The 17021-nt window shown below is 48.5% G+C and overlaps 1 protein-coding gene across 2 annotated transcripts; it reads right to left on the reverse strand.

The window, feature by feature from the left end:
* Positions 1-13: 13 nt before the first annotated feature.
* Positions 14-16790, reverse strand: ric1 (RIC1 homolog, RAB6A GEF complex partner 1). 2 transcript variants are annotated; one of them, XM_057018258.1, is made up of 27 exons: positions 16111-16790; positions 13919-14026; positions 10410-10489; positions 9705-9812; positions 8355-8500; positions 8130-8266; positions 7875-7966; positions 7259-7347; positions 6877-7021; positions 6739-6787; positions 6494-6661; positions 6183-6395; positions 6060-6098; positions 5660-5770; positions 5489-5578; positions 5158-5318; positions 4939-5077; positions 4736-4849; positions 4229-4636; positions 3836-4147; positions 3593-3751; positions 3386-3522; positions 3009-3289; positions 2716-2928; positions 2462-2639; positions 2190-2378; positions 14-2109 (listed from the first exon to the last, which is right to left on the reverse strand). In XM_057018258.1, the coding sequence occupies exons 1-27, from the start codon at positions 16249-16251 to the stop codon at positions 1791-1793; spliced, it is 4326 nt and encodes a 1441-aa protein (XP_056874238.1). In that variant the 5' UTR covers positions 16252-16790; the 3' UTR covers positions 14-1790. The 2 variants fall into 2 exon arrangements, with proteins under 2 accessions (XP_056874238.1, XP_056874237.1); XM_057018257.1 differs by having other exon boundaries at positions 4733-4849; positions 16111-16789.
* Between the last annotated feature and the right edge of the window lie 231 nt (positions 16791-17021).

Consider the following 17021-nt stretch of genomic DNA (forward strand, 5'->3'; position numbering starts at 1 on the left):
GAGAAACGAGGCGTTTTTAAAAATAATTTATTGGTCTTTATGTACAAGGGAGAAAAGTAGAAAACCAGCCATGAGTAGAAAAGGTAAATGTACAGGAGTTTCTTTACACTGCATTGAAGATGTTTGCTGTTCCAGCCTCAGAAATCACTGTTGGGAAAAAGGAGAAACGGGCGGAGCGACTGAGAGGAAACCCAGAAAAAAAAGGATTCATTTCCTTTGGAAAGTTTCTTGTTTGAGAGTGAACTCTGACAGACGGGCGTGAGATGAAAACAGAAGGCCTCTGGATGTTCGTTCTTTGGTTCATGGTGGTGCTGTTTTCACGTGAGATAAAGCTTAAAGAGCTGCGGCGCTGTGACCTCGCGGAGGTCCACGGGGACGCGGCGCCGTGGAGCCATTTCAACAAGATTTAGCGTTCTTTAAAAATCAAATTCGTCCATCAAAAGAGGGGGAAAAAAGCTCAGATGTGACACAATGAGAACAATTACCATAAAATAAGATTTGGTCTAACTAAAAGCAAAAAAAAGTAAAGCTGAGTAACATTTCAATACATTGCACATAATAATACTGATGAACCGTTTAGTGCTTATGGCCAATACATAGTTTTGATTAAGGGGGGGGGGGGTGCAGTCAGTAATAAAAATGATAATTACAACTCAGTTATAATGCCAATAAATAACAGCAAGGTTGACGACTCCTACAATTAAGACAAATATGGTGTGAAGCAAGTTGCCGTGACAACACAATACTCTCCACTCAGAAATACAGGAGCACACGAAGTCTAATGTCAGGATGTGTGTGAGGACTGTTGCATTGGAAGGGGGGGGGGGGGGGGGGGGTTTCCATATTCAAATGATACCGACGCACTGTTTAACTGAACGGAACCTTGAATCTAAATGTGTGATTAAGAGCTGGAAAAAGCACAAACTTGGCTCTTCACAAAGCACTTTGCAGGACTGGAGCCTTAAACCTTCCCTCCGATCTCTCTGACACTTTTGGACTTTTTAGATGAAAATACATCGACAGAGGTACCGATCAGAACCCTCATGAACCCTGATTCTGTCTTAGAAACGTCGGCCACGCCCCTCCCACTCACACAATGAGCAACGTTTTGTTATTCTACAGATGGACTAAAGCGAGGACGCGGCGTGTTTGATAGAAAAATAGTCATCTGTTATTATTAAAAGGTTATCACAAAATAGTTTTAAAACCACATGAGGTATGAAAGTATGAAACACTTCTTCACAATGCAGTTGTCAGGCCAGACAGACCTCTGGGAAATGCTTCGTGACCGGAGTTTTGCTTCTGCATTTCTGCCTCGTGGCGTCATCGCGGACAGCTGGTTTGGAGCAGAGTCTTGAACTGTTGCCGTTGAAATAACGCTGGAGCCTTTCGCTCGGACAGAGCACGAGAGGAATTCTCCGGCTGCAAGTTGATTTGAGCTCAAACACGCACACACACACACACGCACAATCTGGGAATAAAACTAAAGACCGGTGCTTCCATGTGCTGGTCTACAGCCTCCGAACACCAGAAGCTAATGGTCAAATGAAGAGGTTGACGGGTGGTTGGGTGAAGGAAAAAGGGGCCCACCAGGCTGAAGCATATGTGGCTGCGCTGTGACGTCCAGCTCTGTGTCCACAGGGTTCTACTCAACGCGCAAATCTGGAGTAAATAATACTGACAGAAGTTTAAAAAAAACCCTGCAGAAGTACCTTTTGTGTAGGCACGCGCAGTCTATTCAACCCTGCTCCTCCCGCTCGGCTCCACGTTCACAGGTTGTGGTCCGGGCTTCACGACAGGGTGCAGTCGTAAGCCCCCTCGTCCTCTCCTTGATCCTGCGTCTCCTCGGGAGGACAGTCGTCCGACGGGGGACGGGGAAAACCTCCCGCAGGCTCGAGGGAAGGCAAGGCTAAACCCAGCGGGGCTGCGACTCCTCTGCTGTCCTCCGTCCGTGGCGCTGCAGCGCCTCCCAGCCCGTCTGAGCCACTGTGCTTGGAGCTCTGACTGGAGGGCTGGAAGGCTTCGGGCTGGAGCTGGTCGACGGCCGCGGAGTCCATCAGCTGCTGGATCTGGGACTGGATCAAGTTGAGAAAGGGTTTATATCCCAGGCTGAAAGAGATGAAGACACAAACAGGTCAGCATGACAACGCGGGATACAGTCGGTGGATCGACCGGACTGGATTACCCACCAATCAGTGGAGGCCCAGGTGTCCACGGCCAATAAGCCGCTTCGAACGCTCTGCACAGTCTCTGGAGGAACCTCGGGGCTGCCCAAGAAGCCGATCACCTGCTTTATCACACTGGCGTCCCGCAGGATCAGACCGATCACGACACACCACTCCAGACAGCCCGCCTCGGTGAACACGTGGAGGAGATACCTGAAGGGGAGAAAACAGCTGCTTTCAGGCCCAGCTGGGCGCGGCGAACGGAGGAGGACCGCTCGGCGATGGCGGCGTCTCACCTGAGCTGCACCTGCGACTTGTGCGGGCCTTTGTTGGCCAGCTCCATGGAAATGTGCTCCAGCTCGGCCTGGCTCAGGCTCAGCGTGGAAGAGTTCTCGTCAACCATGGTCCAGTCGCCGTCCACCACCGAGCTGGTCTCCGTCAGGTCGGTGGCGGAGCCCACGCTGTACTCCTCCACTACGGGGACGAGATAAAGACGTGAAAGGAGGAAGAGGCGGAGACCCCGATGGGATGGCTGGTCCGGCACGGTCACCTTTATTGGTGAGCAGAGACAGGAAAGCGTCGTGCGTCTGCGGCGAGTGCTGGTGGGAGTGTGCGGATGACGCCGTGTCCATGTCTTTGGCGCCCTCGCCGATCCCATCCAGCCAGGTGTGGTTGGTGGCTGCAGCCTGAGGGGGCCCCGTGTCCATGTCGCTGTTGATCAGGCTGTCGGCTGACTGAGACTTCAAGAGTCGTGCGCTCAGGACTTGAATAGGCACAAAATTGTGGGTCAGGACCAGATCTGGTTGCTTCAAATTGACGCACACACGCCTTTTTAGCGCCTACCTGAGCGACAGCGGCCGTTCTTCAGAGGTGAGCTGAGGCTCCCCACGGGGATGACGGGGAAAGGCCAGAGGAAATCCTTATGAAGCCTCTTCAACGCGAACACGAAATCGTCGACGTGGGCCACGCGGTTTCGCTCGCGGCACAACCAGCCTATGAGTTCGAACCCCAGCTGCGCAGAGAAGCATCCCAGGTCGCGGAGCCGCACCTGCTCCAGGAGGTGACGAGCGTGGCGCCACAGCATCATGTCGATGTACATGTTCTCTGCGCACTCCCCATCCCGACTGTGGGGCCAGAATTCAGGAGAGATGCAGACATTGAGGTGTTACAGTGACGGCATCGGTAAATCTCTGCACATCCTTGATGCTGTGTCTTTGTACCCTTTAGCAGAGGGTCCAGAAGGCATACTGAAGGTCTTCTGGAGGTTGAACTTGGCCGTGCTGATGGAGTCTGCAGACTGTGACAAGCTGATGCTGCGATTTCTGAAGAACTCAAAACCTCCGGTTGAGCTGGGTTCCTAAAAAAAAAAACGTCGTTGGTAGAAAGCGCAATATCGTTGCACGTGTTTTGAAATTTAAATTCCTCACCTGAGTGGTGGGCGTGGGGGGTGGAGTGTCCGCCTCCCCGGAACCGATGGCTTTAAGGAATCGGATCATATGGCGGCAGAGGTCCCACTTCCCCTCCTCGAGTGCTGTGTTGAAAAGCAGGGTGGCGTGCTGTCTGCTCACAGCCGGAACCTCCATGTTCTGCCAGAGGAGCCCCCCAAAAAAGTAATGTTATTAGTAATATATAAAGGAAAGTAGATTTCAGTTTTCTTTTCTAGCCACCACCTGGAGAATGATCAGATAGGAGGCTGCTGTGTCCAGGTCCTGAGCCATCAGACATTCCTCAAAAAGATCTTTGGGGTTTCCCACAGCAGCAAACAGATAGTTCCACAAGGCATATTCAGTCTTTCTGGCACAGTGAACAATGGTCTGCAGAAACAGGGGGAATTCGGTGATGAATTTGGCCACGGTGGGCAGCAGAGGGTCCGGGATGGGCTCCCTCGAAGTGGCCTCTTCCTCGAGTACGACGTGCACCATCAGCTCCATGACATGGGGGAAGTAGGGAAGGGAGGCACATGACTGAGCCAGCATCAAAGCCTGTGAGGAGGAGGAGGGGGGGGAGAATTCACATGACACCAGGATTAAGGATCTCAAGACTTCTGTAGTTCCACTGCGTACCTGTTCACCCAGGTTTCGAACCAGCAGCTGCCTTAGGATGTGGTGGAGGTAGATCTGGGAGGTCCTCTCTACGGTGCAGAAGGGGAACAGCGCCTCAAGTGGCTCAGAAGAGCCCTGCAGACCATCGTAAAGCACAGTCTCGTTGGTGGCCCCCAGCACCAGGGCGTCCTCAAACAGCACAGCCAGGGGGTAGATGTTGATGTGGAAGGGCAGCATTATGCGTCTGGAGAGGAAGGAGTGGGGCTTGCGATGGTCCCGTGGGAACAGCGGCAGCCACACCTTCATCCCTGCTTCACCGCAGGACAACCACAAGGCCTCCATGAGGTGGCGCTTCTTCCGGTTGGTGCGACAGGTGGTCCACACGTTCTCCACACACTGTGCCAACACGACTGGAGGACAAAAGGGAAGCTGAAGGAGAAAGAAAACAGGAATATTAAAGAAACTTTGCCTCGGTGTAGATGAACGACTGTGTTAAACATTGGAAAATGAACAACAGTGTCTCACCACCTTCTTGTTGTTGGCAGGTGTCTCCTTGTCTCGTACCTGTGGACCGGAACGGTCTCTCTGCAGCATGATCAACTGGCCAGCCAGATTCAACATGATGCTTTCTGCCACGCAGGCCTGAGACGGACACATGGGACGTAGGTTGAACCATCTGAACGAGGATGCGGTGACGCGAGCGTGCGAGCGCGGGGGTTCTGTTCCCGTACCTGCTGTGGAGCTTTCAATGTGATACCAGTTTCTGTGCGCACAGAGGTCAGAGTGACGGAGACCACGAGTCCTGGGTGAGGGATGTAGCGAGACATGGACACCTCCTGCACCAACTCCACACTGGCAGTTGGGTTCGGACTGGAAACATAAAAAAGAAAACAGTTGTAGTAATACGAAGGCGTGATCTGTCGCGCACAAAGGGCAGGGGAAGCGTTTACCCCTCATTCCTCATCTCGATGCTGTAGAGACAAATGGAGCAGTCCGCCCTGAACAGGATCACCATGTCCCTGAAGACGTTGAGCAGGAGAGTGTCTGAGTGCAACTTGGTGACTGAGGCAAAGGCATTGTCCAGGTTGGTGGAGCGATGGTACAGTCTCAACTGGTGACGACAAAGAAACAGCATGAAATACTAACAAAAGAACATGGAGAAACATTCAATCCAACATACAAACTTCTGAAATTTGGCGATATTCAGCATTTTAATTAACTTAAGGTGAATTACGAACAATATTGCGTATGCTTTGGTGCTTTGATCTCCTTTATTCTCACCTGTTCTTGCTGATCTATAAAATTGTAACACGCCACCATGACAAAGTCCTTCCACCAAGCAAGACCTCCCGTCACCGTCATGTTCTGCTCCTGTAAATAAATGTAAACGTTCACTCGCGGCTGCAGTGGGGGCATTTATCCTGGCAGCTGCTGCCCTACAAAGTCATTTACCTGAGTGATGTTCCCAAACAGCTTCCATTTCCTTGTGAACAAGGAGTAGTGTGCAAGTCCCCGCCTCCCTGCCACAGCCATGCACTGGCCCGCTGCGTCAATGGCTGCAAACTGCACACAAACACACACATATACTTAAAAAAAATCAATGTAAATGGACCAGAAAATATCCAAGAATAAAGTATCTCGCTTATAAATTCAGGTTACTCTGGTTTCACGTATGTTTTCAGCATAGAGAGTTTCACTTGTAAACATTAGAGCTCTGGATACTCAAAAATCAGTCTTTGTGCTTCTATGTCAAATGTATATGAGGGTAATTTCACCCCAAACTTTCATGACATTGTGTCAATTGGACCAGGCGGTAACACTTAGAAACTCCTTTCTTGTTTTCTGTGCTCACCCGTATTGGCCAGTTGCTCTCTAGGTATGTGCTGTGAATCTGGAAGGTACAAAAATATAATTAGGAATATGAAGTATCTGACCGTCGGGCCGTGATGTCATGCAGGCAGAAATGCATCCTTACCTGGACCACATGCCAATGTTTGTGTCCCAGTAAAGTGCTGAGTCCCTGAGAGAGAGAGGAGTCGGTGCTGGGGGGGTGGCGTAGCGGGCTGCCGTCGTGTGGATGAACGTGTGTGTACGAGTGAGTGTCTGATGCGCCGCTGACCGGCGTGGCGTCGCCGCAGGTCAGGTAGAGGCGGTCTTCGCCATGTAGCAGCACCTGTTCCTGGTTACTCTGAAGAGTGGCGAGAGGAGAACAAACGGACGTGATCACTTGGGTTGGTGTGTGTCACGGGTGGATGCAGACACAAAACTGCTATTATATCCTCTCACTGTGCAGGGGTTAACTGTCAGGGCACTCTTGATGAAGTGGAACTGCAGTATTCCGGACTGCAGGAAGGACTGAGAAGAGACCGTGTCTTCCTCTTGCTGCTCTTCCTGTCTTCTCCTCTCCTGTTTGTTCGGGAGAACCCATAGATGGTAACCTTCTGCACCCCAGCTCTGGAAAGAATATACTTTCAATGAAAATACAGACGATGTGATTTACATGCATTTCTTTATTTTAAACCATCTATTACCATAGAGCTGATTTTAATAGGTTCCTTCTTGGTACCATCAGAACGATACCTGAGGATACAAAGAGAAAAATCTAAAAAAAACCCTAAAAAAATGAAGCGTGAACCAGCTCATCGTGTGATTTTTTCATGTCCACCTACGCAAAGTCCTCTCCCAGAGTGCAGATGAGGTGAGCTCCAAAAACACTCCATAGCGACAGCCCGCCGCACTCCCATGTAACCATGGCAACGCTGTAGTCAGGTGACCAGCGGATCAGCTTCACAGGGCCAGTCTTGTTATAGATATCTGTAACAACGCAAAGGAAGTGATTATTATAAACTTCATAAATGGTGAAATGATCTTGGCCCTTTAATTGGATTATTGATTTGTGACACTGTTTGATACAGAAAAATCAATCTATTTAGCACAATATGGTCCAATAGGTTAGAAAATGGCCATTCTGCCACTAGGGGGCGTCACGGATTCAGGGGAAAAGGGTATTCAGGGGTAAAACAGTGCTATTAAGAGCATTATGGGTGATACCTGGGTAGTGTTTTGGGGTGAGTTCCAGTTTGTGAGAAAGCTGCATGGATCCTGTTGTGGTGTCTATCATGTACACCAGAACTGAGCCACTGCAATAAAAAACATTTATTAACATCGGAAAGGTTGGGAACAACAATAATCATAAACACTTCTTAAGTCAGCTCAGCATCCTGCTGAAACACAATTCATCTGCTCATCAAAATGAAACCTCTACACTTTCGTGCTGTCAGCAACTTCAGTATCTACACGTCGGTGCGGGTGGATACATGCAGGTACAGCTCCTCACCACCACCAAGGTCATGTGTGTGTGTGTGTGTGTGTGTCTGTGGGGCTGAATAAAACAAGCGGAAATCTTTTCTTTTCCATCCCTCTGCTGTCAACTCAAAAAGGAATTAAAGAATGTGCAAAATCGCATTTGTGAAGAAAAAACAGAAAAATATAAAGAAGTAGAAATGGAAGGAGAGGAAGCGAAATTCCTGCCAACCTGCCGGATTACACGAGCACACACTAGGCAGGTGTTAGCAAACAAAAACCCACAGGTTCTCACACTGGACACACAACAAACGCTGCCAGCACATGCCCAGGTTTCCGTCACATCACAGCGGAATAAGCTCACCTGGCGCAGCCAAAGGCCATCAGCCTGTATTTGTTGTTGACAGCCACGCAGGTACCGTCGGTCACATCTGCCGCCCAGACGCCCTGCAGCTGCTGCACCCACACAAGAAGCTGTCATTACTTAATGAATGTGGTCATGACATTAGGTGTAGGTCAGTAGAGAATGGCACTTGTAGCTCCCCTTAAAAACAGCCATTTATCTAACTTTTGCCCTATTAAACGCCGCCGGATCGATGAAATGTGTGCGTGTTCTTACATCGGCTGTGATGGTGTTGCTGAGCGGTGTGATGAAGCCCAGGCGTCCGTCACTCAGAATGACAGCAAAGCCGTCCAGAGTCACGCAGTACTCCATACAGCAGATGTACGCGCCCTCCAAATCCAAGGATGGTCCACCTGTGCAGCACACACACACAAGGATGTGTCTCGTTTATTTTATTAGATGACTCAGAGTCAATGCAAACTCAGTCAAGTCTTTCCTGACCTCGCGCAGACTGGAGGTCCAATGAGAAGGGGATTGTAGTGAGGCAGATGGCCTTCCGTCCGTTGGTGCCCATCCCATCCCAATGCAGCACATGGAGGTAACCGTCTGTGGTGCACACCAGTAAGTCCTCATGGAGGGTCTGCAGACTTGAAGGGAGGGGGGGGATGAGATTGAATGGTTGGAATAGTGAGCTGTGCAGTATGAGGGACACTCAAAACTCCCACTGGACCGCTGTGATTCGCCCACATAGGCTAAATCTAAAGTGTCTCCCCCATACAAGGGTGTGCTTGTCTGTGTGAAAAGCACTTCATTGTCTTCTGTCTAACACTGGATCCTGTCATAACTGAAAAACCATCCAAATCGGACAGAAATGAAACAATACCAAGCGCGAGAGGACATTGTGTGTGTAGGAGGCAGCGGCTCCTGTCGCTTATCAGCAGGAGACACGCACAAATGATCAAATGCCAACGAACGCACTGTCGGTCAGGCGACTACCCTGTCATCTCTGTCACTGCAGATCGGGAGATGTGATGGATGGACGAGGCGCTACAGACAAACAAAAGCAGAGTGACAGCTTGTAACGCTCAGCAATCAAAGATGGCACGCGCGGGGACGGTGGGACGTGCTTCTTAGAGGAGAAGAGAGGCATACAGGAAGTGATTAGCAATTACTGCATGATTACAAGAAATAAACAAGGACACAATCTTTTTATTGTCTCTGCATTGCTAGAACGGTTTTCTGGAGATCACGGAAACCAAAAACCAAAACAAGCTTTTGAGGAACAAAAAGACAAGATAGTCTGTCAACACGAGGCGTATTAAGCTTAACAGGGCCTACACAGGATCAGTCATAAAGCTGTGGGCGCCCACTGTCTCCACAGACATGAGTCAAAGTGAGGTGGCGAGGTGTTTTACAGAGAAATGCATCAATCCATTAATGCAGTGACTGAAGAGAAACAGACACCACCGCAGCATTAACGTTAAGAAAATTAAAGGGCACGATCCGCCGCTAATCGTCATCCCCGCGGATCATCGGATGGCGGCAGGTTCGCGACTTCCTCAACTTTGTCAAGTGACAAGTGTTAAGAAGCCTCTCGTGATCTCGCAGTTTCACAGAGTTTTCACCGAGGTCAGCGAGTCTAAAGCTCAGTAGATGGTGAAATTCTTTCAACATCCTTCTGTGTAATGTAAATATTATCAAAGGTCAGTGTACACTACACGTAGAGACAGAGGGGTGAATACAGGCAACGTGACTGTGCTGTTACTCTTGTGTTTTCATGATCCCTGAGGGAGAGTTAAGACACTCAGATAAAACGGAGATAATACAAGTGCAATAAAAACTTCACTCTACCAGGTGATGGGGGCCTCCAGGTCCACAGGTTTCTTCATCTCTAATGACAGTGCGGGGGCACATTGCTCTTCCTTATACCCCGGGGTCACTTTTACACGGGTGCTTCCTCTGTGTGAATGCAAAGTCATAATATAAATATAGAGGTCAGTGTCAGGTATATGTTGCTTAAAAACCACCACTCCGCATGCACAGACCTGCCCGGATCTCGGCTGGTATTCTGCCTAAGAATGCAACATGTGCACACCTAAAATTGAGCTGGGAAAGCACAGTCACCCCTGGGTGCACAGCTCCATCCGCTCCACTACAGGGGCTGTTTTAAAAGCCATCTCATATATGACGAGCTCTGTGGTTTTAAAGTGAAACGCTCTGGGGCTACTGCCTGCATCAATCTTATAACCACAAACACATGTTGCTTTGTTTTCTAATGTAATAATACTGTTTGACCGTTAGCTAGTTGCTAACGAAGCTCAGAGAGCTTCACAATGTTATGAGAACCCCGGCACTCAAATTCAAGCACAAACAGCAGCAGACAACAAAAACCAAGAGGTGGAAAATGTGCAAACAGCTCTGCAAATGTTGGCTTCACTGCAATGCTGTGGTCCTAAAAACGAGCAAAACACTACTTATGTCATAATGTAAAGGAAGTCCGGCTAGCATTTTCATTTCCTCCCCTGCCAAATGAGTTTGAATGTGTGCTGCACTCACCTCGGATAGACAGGCTCGTAGAGGTATTTGTCACCCCCTCCGCCCAGCACATCAAACAAAAGGATGTAGCCTTTGGCGGTCTGAAAACAGAGGAGACCTGTCATTACATAAAAGTGCTTCATATATGCTGTCGTGGCTCACTGTGCAGGTGGCAGAGGAAGAGAAAGTGTTGCAAAAATGTTTAAACCTGAGTGGAAGAACAGATGGTGTGAATGATCTTAGCATGAATGTTTCTTCTAAGATGGAGGGATCACGTCATAATGCTTGATCCGACGCGTTCACATTCCCAGACAAGGCTTCTACCCCAGAGGGGCATAGGAATATTACTGGCCTTACTGTATTTCAAAGCATGGAAATTACAAAAGGAAGGTAATAAACCTCAGAGGGGGGAGGGGCGGGAAACAATTTGGTGATTTATGCTAAACGCCTGTAGTGTCTCTCCCTTTCATCTGCAGTTCCATCACACTAGACGCATGAAAAGAGCTTTTCACAGGACCATGAGTGTGTTTGAAGCTCATCTTATCAGATGTGTGAAAAGAAACAACAACTGAGACGCATCCTGTGTAAACTGGGTTAGATCACACACGCAAATATAAAGTCATGAGGAGACAGATCAATGAGATAATCAGGTCAATCGACCCGATTAAAGCTGCAATCAAGGTATGTGTGTGTGTGTGTGTATTCCTTCTGCAGCATTTTCCAAAGACGATAATATAAATAAGTAGTTTCTACACATGAGAGTACAAAAAAAAAATCTTTCCAGAGTATGGCTGAGTGAGAGCACAAAACCAGAGGGAACATTCTGGTCTAGGACAGAGCCCAAAACACACACACACACAAGAGGAGTTAAACAGTATCCTTGGGAAAAAAAAGTATTTCCTGTTTAAAAAAAGAAAAGAAAGAAAAAACACTTTATTGAACGCCGCCACATTTAAAATCCCGTCTATCCCACCCCTGCAGTGGCCTAAACCATTTCTCCCAAACGCTGGGATGTAGAGACGTGACTAAAGATAGTCTTAGCCACGGTTTGGGAGGGAGATTACGTGAGCCTCGAGGTCTGCAGGCGGCGCGAGCAGCCAAACATCTGGGAAACAGTTGCTAGTTGAAATGAGGGCTGCTGCCTGGCCAGTGCAGGCCACTATTGTGCAGTTCATGGCTCCTGCAAGTTTGTCCAGTCTATAATTAAACTACTGCAGAGAGTATTAAGCTCCAGAAACTTCATCATAGCCCCTTTGTTCTTGGATGGAAACAAAATAAATTAATACTTCATGCACGAAATATGTGAATGAATAGCTTCCTCTGCCGGTTTCCAAGGTCGTTTGGTTCGGACAAAGGTATGCTGCCTCCCTGAATGCACACTTTTCTAACAAAAGTCCTCGTCCTCGTGTGTGGAGTCCAGGGAGGGAGGTCACCAGCCTGGCCCGTGTTTTCCTCCTCCACCTGCTCCCTGTTGTGTTTGGCTGGGTGGGCCTTGAACCCAAACAACGCTTTTCCAGACATATTCACAGCCCTCGTGCACGTGGCCTTTGTCTTCAATGAGCAGCAGGGAGGAAAGAATATTTAGAGAGCGACTGCAGGCAGCTCGTGGAGGCTGCTCGATGGACTCAGAAGCCACACAGCAAAGCACAGCGGACCCTGATGCACCGACCGCTCTCCTCGTCCTTTGCACGCCGGTGATGACACAACCTCGGGGAGCTGATTGACTCGTCTGCTGACTTCACGCCGCTACCTTTGCAGCCGTTGACGTGCGCCCAGCTGTCCAGATTCACAACGTCTTGTCTTTAAATGAGACGGAACCAAGTTTTCTTTCTGGTTTCAAATTTCCAAACCAGCAACGATGATAACATAACTGAAATAGTTCTCACATCATACATTTAATCTGAACAGACTCTCTGATAATAAAGAGTGTTTTAGTTCCACCCTCGGCCTGATTCGGTACATTTAACCCAGCAGCTGCTTCCTCTCTGTGCCGACCGCTTCACAGTCCTGAATACAGGCGTCGGTTAACAGAAAGGGACGGTTACTGCTGAAAATAACGAGTGGCATGCATCCACGCTGCCTTCAGGGACACCGAGCACACCCACGAGCATATGAAGAATCAGCTCAACACCCGCCTCAGTCTAACTCAGTTTAACTCTGGTTCTAGTGACTGAAAGCAGGACAGCAGAAACACACACAGGCTGTGGTTGGCAGTCGATTACGCTTGAAAGCGGTTTCAGTTCCATGCTTGCACAACGCTGAACCAGGCAGCTGACTGTAAATGGCAGAGTGATCGACGTCTCAGGAGTGGTTAGAGACAGTCGGGTAACTCAAGAGCTGTTTCACGATTCTGTGGAGGAAAAACCTGGGCTGAAACAGAATCAATAGTATCGTGTGGGTTCACATCCTAAAGCACGCTGGCTCGGGCTGAGCCAGTTTATCTCCATGGAAATGAACATGAATTTTTAAAATGGTGTCTTTTAAGCTTTGTGGGCTGATCATTTGCATATTATATGGGGGGAGTTTTATTGCAGAAGCCTGGGTCAACAGACAGGAATAAACATTGCGATGGAACATTTTCAGATTTACTTGAAAGTCCTCGTCTCTTTCGGATAAATGTGCATCGATCTGTGAAACCGAGAGTGACATTTATTCATCCCTTAGCGATCACACACAAAAGCAGGTTTTACCTGCCGCGGTTTCAGAATAAATCACAGCTGGCTGCAGAGCAACGCCAAAACTCCCCGTCCAGAGCGAAGAGCAGATAAGGTGCAGTGTGTGCAGTGACTTTATCTGGCCCAGACATGTTTTTGCATGTTAACACCATCTTTTCCCCTCTCTGTAGTCTGCAAAGGCTCAATGTCTGGGCGTCTGAGGGTTTTAATACCCGGGGTCTGTTCTTAAACATTCAACAGTTGGACATTAGCTACAGAAGAATGTGCCTAAAGCACCTCTCTACTACGACCTGTTTAACTGCACCTAAAATTCCAACATTGGGGGCTTTAACTCTGCGTTACAGCCCCGCTGCTATTGCCACGGGACCACCTTCCCCATATCTGGTGCTCAGCATAACAGCAAAAACTAGGACAAACTCTGCCGTGGAGGAAAGTGCAGCTGCACGTTCACCTCCAACGCTGGTGCTGCTCATTCTGCTGTGGTTGAGTGCAGCTCCACAGAGGGCTGTCGCTGTGGTTTACTGGGACAAAAGTATCCCGATAAATAGCTTTTGTGTTGGTCGGTTGGCTGCGTGATGTGTTTGAGTGGAGGGATTATAATGGAAAACATTATTATGGATGAAAAAGTGTTGGACGGGGGAAAGACAAACACATGTAACCACACAAAGCCTAACGTCACAGAGGCTGGAACCGTTCAGAAATGTGGCTTATTTTCATTTTGGATGATTTCAGAGCAGCTAACGGATTTGAGTCGTGCTAATTCTGGTAATATGTCAGCGGCGGATGAGAGACAAGGACACTTTTCAGCTGGAAGCTAATCAAATTACGGAAGGTGGAAGATTGGAGTGTGCTTACCGCTACAGCTATCATGGAGTCGTCGGGTTTCCATTCTGCTTTCTGGTAGAAACCAAACTGGGCCGCCGCCTTCGCAGACTCGATATAGCTGACTATCAAAACACTGGGCTGTGGATTTGATGAAAAAAAGATATGGGAAAGAAAATGAGCACTTCAAACTGCAGAGAGGTCACATTAAAAAGCTGGATGAAGTTAGGTTCTGCTGGATCGAGGATGTTGCTTGAGTCAAAACTGATACATTAACATTATGTAAATCATTAACAGCTCTGAAATAGCTCATTCTTATCATATGTAGCTCATCATATCACAAAAACATTAGCAAACAAAATCCCCTTGTTACTCGACTGTGCCTGAGGCGGCTGCCCTGGATTTGCTGCTGCCTTGAATCACTAAGTAGCTCCACTACAGTTCATTTAAAGGATAAATTCAATGGTCAGAGCAGTGAAATGCTAATACTGATGACAGGAAGGTTCTGACTGCTCTGGCAAAGCCCCATTAGTGACACTGGGTAAAATCCAATCTGAAAGATCATTTACAGCCGCTTGTGTTAGAAATATCAAACCCATAAAGCTCAGACGATGCCGAGACAACACTATAAGTGGTGTCTGCCGTATGCCTGGGAATGTTCTAGTTTGGACCGTTTAATGAGGACGACTCACTCAAGCTGCTCTTGTTCGAGAAAAAGACCGTTTTTCCCCCAAAAATAAATGCTAACTGTTAAAAAAAAAGGCAGGAAAACAAAACCTGGCATGCACTGACCAACTCCATCGATCTATTCTTCGACAAGCAAAGCAGGGTGCAGTGAAAGGGCACCAAAACACCGGGATTAGGAGCTAAAACGACTGTGAGGCCCAGATTAAATAACTGTCAGGGTAGTCGAGGCTGAGAATAGAGGGGATTAAAGAGAACTGACCCAGCGGCAGAAATATGTGCGTTCAATCCCAATCTGGCAGATTGAAATGGATTTAGTCACCTCAAAGCACCCCAAAACCTTATACCATAACTAGTGGCACTGCAGTGAGAGCCAATATAACGTCTTTAATCATGCAGTATATGAATATAAGGAAACAAAAGATATAAAGGTGCGCTCCAGGAGGAAAACTTTGCTCCGGCAGAAACGTCCCCTTCCAGGATGCTTCAGCGATATAGGCAGGGCAAATACTTAAGAAAGAAGGGAAGGAACAGGGTCACATCCTGCAGAGGTCGCAGGAACTCGGCCATGACCCCCATCCATTGTTGCGATGGCTACGGTAAATAAGAAACAATGCTCCCAACTTTAGGTTATCAATAGCTTATTTATGCCCCGGCTGCACGGACAAGGTCGCTGCTCCTGGGAACATGACCGGTGCTGCTGTAAGGGGAAAAAATGGCTGCCGCGCTTTAAAATTGAATGATCGCGTAGCAAATGCAGTCAAATGCTTTAAGTAACTCTATACTAAGGCTGTAACGAGAGCGCAGGGTGCGAGTGTCCCTTTTGTTACGCAACCCCCCCCCTGCATGTAGAAAAGTCCCCGTTTTTCCTGCTCTTTCTGTAATATCCGACTGCAAATGCAGAATTAGGATCCAATAGGCAAGTGATACAGGATGTGGCATAAACCATTTAACATGTGGATTAATGCTGAGCTGCTGTCTGACAGATCAGAGCACAAAATAGTGACTATCTGCTTTCACCACTGGGAATCCTGGGTGGATAATGATTTGACCTTTGACCTCTGCTCTGAAAGCCCCACCAACACCATTACAATCACGACACCCTCTCAAATAGTCGGCAACTTATTTGCATTTAAACTGCAAGAAAAGTGCCAACTGCCTCGGAACTCTTAACTAAACGAGGCCTGCTTGAGTTAAATATGCATCATTATTTTCCACGACTAACGTCCAAAGGCCTCGTACCAATCACACGTATGCGGATGTATTCATTCACTCATCCCATAATAACAATACCACCTGTCTCTCCAATAGACCTGCAGAATGTCTGTCAGAAATAAGACATTCTCCCCCTGTTGTTTACGAGCTACAGCCCGCTAGCTTGCAGGGTAACGCTGCAGCTTTTAAGTGACAATAAATGAGGGTGGGACGATTCAAGCTCTAATAAAGTGATGCAGAGCTCTAATTCCACCTTTCGCTTTGTTTGTGTCCGGACAGCTGAGAAGGGAAGGGGGGGCAGAACTGCAACTGGTGATTCGGCTTACCCGGCTGTACCAAATGCTGAGTTGCGTCTCTGATAACACGACGAAGTAGAACCTCTGGGAGCTGGGCTGGATGTGGAAGGGCTCCTCTTCACTCCTCAGCGGACACAGCAGCCTCCGGGGCCAGCCGGTTAGAAAATACATGACGGCTAACTCGCTCCGCGTCCACACGCAAACAGTGTCGCAATGCCAGGTCGACGTTGCCCCTTACTCCGATAAAGTATTTTAATCCGACTGAGACATGGCGACTGCCCGAGTTAAAGTTTGCGTAGGTGCGTAGTATTCCGGAGGTATAGTGGGAATGCTATTATTCCATTGGTGGCGTGCAGGAAAATGCCAGCAGCCAGCGGGGATTCAACGCTAGCCGTGGGCTAGCATCGGCTTTCCAACTTGGAGCTAATGGGCAGTCCGAGGCAACTACGAACCGAAAACAAACCCCACACGGCCAACGAGTACGCCCCGAGGTGGCAAACAACGGACGACGAATGACAAGGGGGCCAATTATCTCCCGTCCCGTCTCCCTGTCAATTCCTACGGTGCCTACACCAGCGGTGTTCAGCAGCGGTAGAGTCTCCGGTGGTAACTCCGGTCCGCGTCGCCGACGCCATCTTTCCGAGGGTCTGTTGTACTCGAAGCTGATTGGCCAGGACGTGGCCCTTGCGCGGTGTTGACATCTGACGTCACCTCCCCGTTGACCGCGGCGAAGTCGTTATAGTGGAGCCCCGGTGGGCAGACAGCGACACCCAGTGTTGAAAATAAGAAACGCAGGCGGAAACTCGCAAATGAGAAAGCCACATAGGCAGCGACATTAAAATGGATAAAAAATATCCTTTATATCGGTTTTATCCTTCCCCATCCGTGTAATTCTGATAATTAAGGGGCAACGTACGAAGAAAAAGTTGGAGATGAAATTT

The sequence above is a fragment of the Takifugu flavidus genome, chromosome 20 (genome assembly GCF_003711565.1).
Source record: "Takifugu flavidus isolate HTHZ2018 chromosome 20, ASM371156v2, whole genome shotgun sequence".
Classification (NCBI taxonomy): Eukaryota; Metazoa; Chordata; class Actinopteri; order Tetraodontiformes; family Tetraodontidae; genus Takifugu; species Takifugu flavidus.

Excerpts from the sequence above, each read along its gene's own strand:
- ric1 (XM_057018257.1), bottom strand. The coding sequence starts at position 16,251 with ATGTATTTTCTAACCGGCTGGCCCCGGAGGCTGCTGTGTCCGCTGAGG. Across the intron at positions 7,348-7,874 it reads ATGGCCTTTGGCTGCGCCAG|TGGCTCAGTTCTGGTGTACA; the intron begins GTGAGCTTATTC and ends TTTTTATTGCAG. Across the intron at positions 6,099-6,182 it reads AACATTGGCATGTGGTCCAG|ATTCACAGCACATACCTAGA; the intron begins GTAAGGATGCAT and ends TGTACCTTCCAG.